General features: G+C 42.8%; 1 protein-coding gene across 1 annotated transcript; it reads right to left on the bottom strand.

Annotated features, from left to right (window-relative positions):
* Nucleotides 1-75: 75 nt before the first annotated feature.
* LOC308154717 (tubulin alpha chain-like) lies at nucleotides 76-1,743 on the bottom strand. Its single transcript, XM_080527901.1, has 3 exons — nucleotides 1,521-1,743; nucleotides 1,195-1,343; nucleotides 76-1,081 (listed from the first exon to the last, which is right to left on the bottom strand). Exons 1-3 carry the CDS (start codon nucleotides 1,702-1,704, stop codon nucleotides 104-106), a joined length of 1,311 nt encoding a protein of 436 aa, XP_080384027.1. The 5' UTR covers nucleotides 1,705-1,743; the 3' UTR covers nucleotides 76-103.
* Between the last annotated feature and the right edge of the window lie 6,804 nt (nucleotides 1,744-8,547).

Genomic DNA, 8,547 nt, shown 5'->3' with positions numbered 1-8,547 from the left:
TATGCTTTGAATGAATGAACAAACCAATGAAGTGCAAATTATTTTGGATTTATTAAAGGTTTCTACAAGGGGTTGCTGACAAGTATAAAACACTGACACCGGTTTAATATTCTTCCTCCTCATCTTCACGGCCATCATCAGAATCCAGGCCCACCTCCTCATAGTCCTTCTCCAGGGCAGCCATGTCTTCTCTGGCCTCAGAGAACTCCCCCTCCTCCATGCCCTCACCCACATACCAGTGTACGAAGGCCCTCTTGGCATACATCAGGTCGAACTTATGGTCCAGTCTTGCCCAAGCCTCCGCTATGGCGGTGGTGTTGCTCAACATGCACACAGCCCTCTGCACCTTGGCTAGGTCTCCCCCTGGCACCACTGTGGGCGGCTGGTAGTTGATGCCCACCTTGAACCCAGTGGGGCACCAGTCCACAAACTGGATGGATCGGCGGTTCTTGATGGCAGCGATGGAGGCATTGACATCCTTGGGCACGACATCACCGCGGTAGAGCAGGCAGCATGCCATGTACTTGCCTCGCCTAGGGTCGCACTTCACCATCTGGTTGTCTGGCTCGAAGCAGGCGTTGGTGATCTCAGGGACGGACAGCTGCTCATGGTAGGCCTTTTCTGCCGAGATGATGGGAGCGTAAGTTACCAAGGGGAAGTGGATACGGGGATAAGGCACCAGGTTAGTCTGGAATTCAGTCAGGTCTACGTTCAGCGCTCCGTCAAAACGCAGGGAGGCGGTGATTGAGGAGACAACCTGGGCGATGAGGCGGTTGAGGTTTCCATAAGATGGTCGTTCCACATCAAGGTGACGCTTGCAGATGTCAAAGATGGCCTCATTGTCCACCATGAAGGCACAGTCAGAGTGCTCCAGGGTGGTGTGGGTGGTCAGGATAGAGTTGTAGGGCTCCACTACGGCTGTGGACACCTGGGGAGCCGGATAGATTGAGAATTCCAGCTTGGCCTTCTTCCCAAAGTCCACAGACAGGCGCTCCATTAGCAGAGCAGCGAATCCTGAACCTGTCCCACCGCCAAAGCTGCGGAAGATGAGGAACCCTTGGAGTCCAGTGCACTGGTCAGCCTGAAAACAAGAGTCACACCCAATTCAACATTGAGACTTACTTCCTTGCAGAGATGGCAAAGAAATGGCCAAAGAACATGGATTAGTACCACATCACTTTTGTAGAGCCTTACCATTTTACGTATTCTGTCCAGCACAGGGTCCACAATTTCCTTACCGATGGTGTAATGGCCACGGGCGTAGTTGTTGGCAGCATCCTCCTTGCCATTGATGAGCTGTTCAGGGTGATATAGCTGACGGTAGGGTCCATTCCGGATCTCATCTAGAAAAGCAGTCACATTGAAATATATGCAGAAAATAAATCAAGGCAACTAGTCATTGGAGTACCACACAAGAGAAGTTAGGCTTCACATGCTACAAACACAGACTACATGTAATGCAGTCTCATTTCAGTTCTATGAACCATCTACCAGTGTAGGGCAAGCTTGCACATCCTTACCAATAACTGTAGGCTCCAGATCAATGAAAACAGACCTGGGCACATACTTCCCACTCCCAGTCTCATTGAAGAAAGTTCCAAATGATGAGTCAACCAATGCAACAGCACCCGAGTCTGCCTGAACTGTCCCATCTTTCTGGATACCATGTTCCAGGCAATACAACTCCCAGCATGCATTGCCCATCTGGACACCTGCTTGGCCGATGTGTATGGAGATGCACTCCCTCTGTTAAGAAAAACCCTTAATCTTAGACTTAAGTCAAATCGTTGTCATTCTGTACCAGCTACCATTTATCCACATTGTGTACCAACAAAATTAAGTCTGTGATAGGAATGGTGGGGCTCACCATGTCAAACTGAATTAACTGAGTATTCCAAATACTGTGTTAGTGTGCAAGCACTACAACTTCAGAAGTGCTAGAAATGCACCTTACATTTCGAACAAAGATGAATCAGTTCAAGGAGGTACACTTACCATAGTTCAGCAGGGACGTTCTTCTTTTAAATGAATGCTTGATAAACAATACCCTGAAACAAATATGTCACGCAAATCACATGAGGTCAACTACTTTTAAGAGTAATTCAGTTGTGTTAGTGATAGCAGCATGGCCTACTTGCTTGTATTACTCTACAGCACAACACAGACATTCTAGCTTACTCACCTTGAACACAATGCCTTCTGAGTAAATTCTGCTGATTATATAGGGCACTCACCTGCCCTCAATGCTGCAGTAGGCGTGGCATTCATAACCTCAACAATTAAGTGCAGTGGGAGTGGTATTCAATTGAACTTCATTTAAAGGAATAGTGAGTCCAGATGAGTGCTGAGCAAATTGCACATCACTTTGTAGTTACAATTGATTCTCGCTGTGACTCTTTCAATTTATGAAATTGGTTATTCCAAATCCTTTTCTGTATCTCTAAGTAAATGACACTTCACATGCTAAACATATCTCATAGAATAAATCTAATGTATTTCACCACTATAGAGCAAACTTTCACATCACTACCGACAACTGTAGACTCCAGATTAATAGCTCTAACCATATTCAGGGATGGAATTTATGGATTTGGGGCTTTGGCTAGCTGGGCTAATAGACAGGAATTGCTAGTAGCCTGGCTATGATGATACTAGCCCAGTTCATGTAGTTGTACAAGCGAGCGTATATAGGTCTATGGGCTGCTTTCACAGACAAGGCTTAAGCTTAGTCCTGGACTAAATCATAATGTCAAATCTCCATTGAAGATGCTTTTTAGTCTAGGATTAAGTTTTCAGCCTTATCAGTGAAACCGGCCCTGATAGGTGAGTGCAAAGCAGAAATAGACCTATATTTGCATTAAAATGGGAAAGAGATTGGGAATAAATCAAGTCAGAGAAAGGCTTAAATTCTTTGGGGGGCAAACCTCTTTTTTGATAATTTATGTAGATACCTACTTATTTATTTAGCTAGTACAGAGTGCAATGTTCCAGGAATGTTTTACAATGTTTAAATTAGGTTGTAACAAAAACAGTGTAACAGGTTTGGCAAATAACAAGTTGATAAAATAACAACACACGTATTATTGCTTTAAAGAGCAAAAGCTATTCCTTTCCCCCCAGTTTTTGGGGAAGATGCTTTACAAGAAGACCACATCACATTTGTTGGGTGTTTGGTGAACTTCAGTGATTTGTACATATTACAATTCTCAACAACCTTAAAAGTCGAACTTCTGCTATGATGTCTGACTCATCAGACCCTGGAGTACGGATTCCTAGATGATTTGGGCTATAAGGTCAGGTTTCCAAGCTGATATTCACTCTAAAAGCTGTTGTTTTTTTAGGCGGAGATTGAATTTGAGATTTTTCACAATGTTCTAGCTCTATTTACTCTGACACAGTAACATATATTTGGATTCTGACACTTCTACAGTCACCCCACAGGTATCATTTGATACCAAGATCATTATGAAGGCCCTTGTGATTGTGGAGATATTCTATATTCACTGTGGGCATGTGATTTCGAGCAGAAAACCTGAAAAATAGCATCGATAAGAAAGCAGCCAGCTAGAGGTCCCGCTTCGATACTTGATTTAATTTAATGATTTTATTTTTTTACATTTAACCGAAGCCTTCATGCAAATCGATTTACTATATATATATATATATATATATATATATATATATATATATATATATCTGTCTAAGTGAATCATCTATCCATCAGTAATCATAAGAAAAAATAATCTATGCCAAATCCAGGGTCCAGTTAGAAGAACATAATTTACTACTCAGAAAGGCTTCAAACACCATTGTAATCGTGTCAGTTCTTGTAAATTAGCAGACACCATCATTTTATAGCCTACATACTTTTTTAGATGAGATTTTAGATTAGATTCAGACAACGAAATGCAGTAAAAAGTGTGTCAGAAGAGGGATTTGAACCACCGTCTTAAAATGACGAATTAATACTATGGCAGCGGTCAATACCAATATGCCATCGTGACAATATGACTGTATTTGGCTGCTGCTGATATCACTGCTGCTGCTGGGACAGTACAGGGGGGTAGTAGATGTCTCAGGAGAAACAGTACAGGGGGGTAGTAGATGTCTCAGGAGAAACAGTACAGGGGGGTAGTAGATGTCTCAGGAGGAAATCACAGCCTTATTCCCAATGGGTCTGAGACTGATGGCTGAATCTCAAAAGTCGGTATAAGTTATTTTACCACCCGGTATAAAGCAGGCACTAATCTTGCCCACAGCTCTCTCTCTCTCTCTCTCTCTCTCTCTCTCTCTCTCTCTCTCTCTCTCTCTCTCTCTCTCTCTCTCTCTCTCTTCTGTACTCTCTCTCTTCTGTTCTCTCTCTCTTCTGTTCTCTCTCTCTCTTCTGTTCTCTCTCTCTCTTCTGTTCTCTCTCTCTTCTGTTACCGTGTAGACCTAATGAACTTATTCAGCATAGTCTTGTGTTTCTACTCCCTTCATAGCCAGTGTTATACTTCCCGTAGTGTGACTCTTACCGGGGTTAATAAAATCTATCTATCTGATGTTCATGTGTCACAGTATCCTGGGTGGAAGTGATAGAATCAATCACACTGTCACACAGCTACTTCTTTGAAAGAAAACCATTTATTGCTTTGAGTGAAAAGTACATATTTGTTGTACTTCATACGTAGGTCTGTTGTACTTCATACGTAGGTCGGTTGTAGCAGACCTAGGAGTTGTTGTAGCAGACCTAGGAGTTGTTGTAGCAGACCTAGGAGCTGTTGTAACAGACCTAGGAGTTGTTGTAGCAGACCTAGGAGCTGTTGTAACAGACCTAGGAGCGGTTGTAGCAGACCTAGGAGCTGTTGTAGCAGACCTAGGAGCTGTTGTAGCAGACCTAGGAGCTGTTGTAGCAGACCTAGGAGCTGTTGTAGCAGACCTAGGAGCTGTTGTAGCAGACCTAGGTGCTGTTGTAACAGACCTAGGAGCTGTTGTAGCAGACCTAGGAGCTGTTGTAGCAGACCTAGGAGCTGTTGTAGCAGACCTAGGAGCTGTTGTAGCAGACCTAGGAGCAGTTGTAGCAGACCTCGGAGCTGTTGTAGCAGACCTAGGAGCTGTTGTAGGCGCTGTTGTAGCAGACCGAGGAGCTGTTGTAGCAGACCGAGGAGCTGTTGTAGCAGACCTAGGAGCTGTTGTAGCAGACCGGGGAGCTGTTGTAGCAGACCGAGGAGCTGTTGTAGCAGACCTATTAGGAGCTGTTGTAACAGACCTAGGAGCTGTTGTAGCAGACCGAGGAGCTGTTGTAGCAGACCTATTGGGAGCTGTTGTAACAGACCTAGGAGCTTAGGCTATTTTTGCGACTGGTCACGTTATCTGTACATATGCAAAATATATATGCAAAATATAATATAAACAACCACAACATACATCCTTTGGTGGCATACCTCTGCTGTTTCTACCTGACTGGAGACATTAGTGTACCGGTACATCAACGACTTTAGATAGTGTAGCATAGTTACTCTTGATATTATATGATATTCTATATTAATGACACTCACAACTGTGTCAAATTTATTGAGGTAATGACCAGAAAGTACCCCTTGTTACAACATTGTTACCACATAAATTCATAGTAAATACTGGCTGAACAAAGCTCTATAAAGGGTAACCCAATGGTCTTTCCTAGACACAAAGGTCAGATATAAGACAGTCCTTGTCCAGTTGCACGCATCTTCACATGTCAAGGAAATGTATTCGCCTTCTTGCTGTTACAGTTTTGAGAGACACATTTCAACTACTGTGTAGAGGTTAGTAGAGAGAGTGTATAGGAATCGACTTTTGAGATTCAGCCACATTTTGCGTTTCAAGCAGTGACAGGAAGTGGGAAGGGTCAGACTTCTCACCTCTGAGACAGGTATCTGCTTATCCTTCAGAATGTCAATCTCTCTCAGTATGTTATTGGTGTTGTCTTCCAGAGCTGCATTTATGACAGCAGTAACATCCTGTAGAAAGAGATTGGAGATTTAAAGGAGTGGTTTGTGTGGTTTTGAGACTACACATGAGTGGTTTGTGTACAAGTCTTCGAGTACTACAATAGCTAACTTGCATCTCGAAATCAAGTACCCAGACCACTGAGATAAGATCCCGACATGTCAAGTGAACAGGTCATAATAAACATTTGCTTGAAAATAATTGTATTGAAAATAATAAATAATAAATAATAACAATTTATAAAACAAGAAAAAAATTCAGACAATATATCATATTTATGAAATCTTAATAAACAAATACAGTAGCCTACAGACTCTAAAAGAAAAATTGGCCCCATCAACAGGACTCAGCCCCTTGGTCAGCAGCAGAAAGACCCGTGGTCATCATCTTATATACAGTGCATTGTGCATTGCATTGGTAGTAGATGTCTCAGGAGGGACAGTACAGGGGGGTAGTAGATGTCTCAGGAGAAACAGTACAGGGGGGTAGATGTCTCAGGAGGGACAGTACAGGGGGGTAGTAGATGTCTCAGGAGGGACAGTACAGGGGGGTAGTAGATGTCTCAGGAGAAACAGTACAGGGGGGTAGTAGATGTCTCAGGAGGGACAGTACAGGGGGGTAGTAGATGTCTCAGGAGGAAATCACAGCCTTATTCCCGATGGGTCTGAGACTGATGGCTGAATCTCAAAAGTCGGTATAAGTTATTTTACCACCCGGTATAAAGCAGGCACTAATCTTGCCCACAGCTCTCTCTCTCTCTCTCTCTCTCTCTCTCTCTCTCTCTCTCTCTCTCTCTCTCTCTCTCTCTCTCTCTCTCTCTCTCTCTGTCGAGCTGTCTGTTTTCAAAACAACTCAGAATTGGACTCGACTTGAAGCCTATGGCAGGAAGAGATTTAATTGGCTGACCTCTCAGTCCATCACCATCTGGCGCAACCCTAACAACCTACAACAAGGTTTGCAGCTCTGTCACACTGACATGATCATGTTGATATTTGGCTGCCAAACCTGCTCTCATCTTCTCCACAATCCTAAAAATTGAGACACTCATAAAAAGCATAAAAAATAATCGGTTTTAGGCTATTTTTGCGACTGGTCACGTTATCTGTACATATGCAAAATAAAATATAATATAAACAACCACAACATACATCCTTTGGTGGCATACCTCTGCTGTTTCTACCTGACTGGAGACATTAGAACTCTCTCCCTCAACCACTCAGAGACTCACCCTCACTCCTCACTTTTAAATCCCACCTCAAAACCTACCTGTTCTCCCACGCCTACAGCCTCCCCTACCCCTAGCCATCTCCCCCATCCCTGCCACCCCCGCCCCCCCCCTGGACATGCATACAACCGTTCGTTAACTCTGTGTTCTATGTGCTCATGTTATCTGTTGCTTGTTGTTTCTGTGTTTTCCGTTCTTCCCATATTGTCAGCGTCTTTGAGCCTCGGAAAAGCGCTATATAAATCCAATGAATTATTATTATTATTATTAGTGTACATCAACGACTTTAGATAGTGTAGCATAGTTACTCTTGATATTTATTATATGATATTCTATATTAATGACACTCACAACTGTGTCAAATGTATTGAGGTAATGACCAGAAAGTACCCTTTGTTACAACATTGTTACCACATAAATTCGTAGTAAATACTGGCTGAACAAAGCTCTATAAAGGGTAACCCAATGGTCTTTCCGAGACACAGTGGTCAGATATAAGACAGTCCTTGTCCAGTTGCACGCATCTTCACATGTCAAGGAAATGTATTCGCCTTCTTGCTGTTACAGTTTTGAGAGACACATTTCAACTACTGTGTAGAGGTTAGTAGAGAGAGTGTATAGGAATCGACTTTTGAGATTCAGCCACATTTTGCGTTTCAAGCAGTGACAGGAAGTGGGAAGGGTCAGACTTCTCACCTCTGAGACAGGTATCTGCTTATCCTTCAGAATGTCAATCTCTCTCAGTATGTTATTGGTGTTGTCTTCCAGAGCTGCATTTATGACAGCAGTAACATCCTGTAGAAAGAGATTGGAGATTTAAAGGAGTGGTTTGTGTGGTTTTGAGACTACACATGAGTGGTTTGTGTACAAGTCTTCGAGTACTACAATAGCTAACTTGCATCTCGAAATCAAGTACCCAGACCACTGAGATAAGATCCCGACATGTCAAGTGAACAGGTCATAATAAATATTTGCTTGGACACAACAATAGTTTTTATTTGCCTACTTTCTGTAAAGAGTTACGATTTGACAACAAAGTGGCCGTACCTTTATATGTTGTATGTAACATACAATGAACATTTTATGTGTAGCTCTTTTGACACACCTTTATGGCAGAGAACCAATATATCACACAAATGAAGACAAAAAGTTAAGAGGTAGATGGCAAAGGGAGGAATGTTCTACCCTCATCTATTTTCTCTACCACATGAACCAGGAAAACCTGGAGGGCCCAGCGATACACTACAATTATGCCTTATGCTGTACAAACTTCAGTAATGGTTTAACAGATGCCCTGTGTCACTTAGAAAAATGGCACAAAGCATGGGATGAAGTAGGCGATAGCATATGGC

The sequence above is a fragment of the Nansenia antarctica genome (assembly GCF_963989245.1).
Source record: "Nansenia antarctica genome assembly, chromosome: 4".
Lineage (NCBI taxonomy): Eukaryota > Metazoa > Chordata > Actinopteri > Argentiniformes > Microstomatidae > Nansenia > Nansenia antarctica.
Note: the sequence above shows the minus strand (reverse complement) of the source record. Positions and strands in the feature narration are given on the sequence as shown.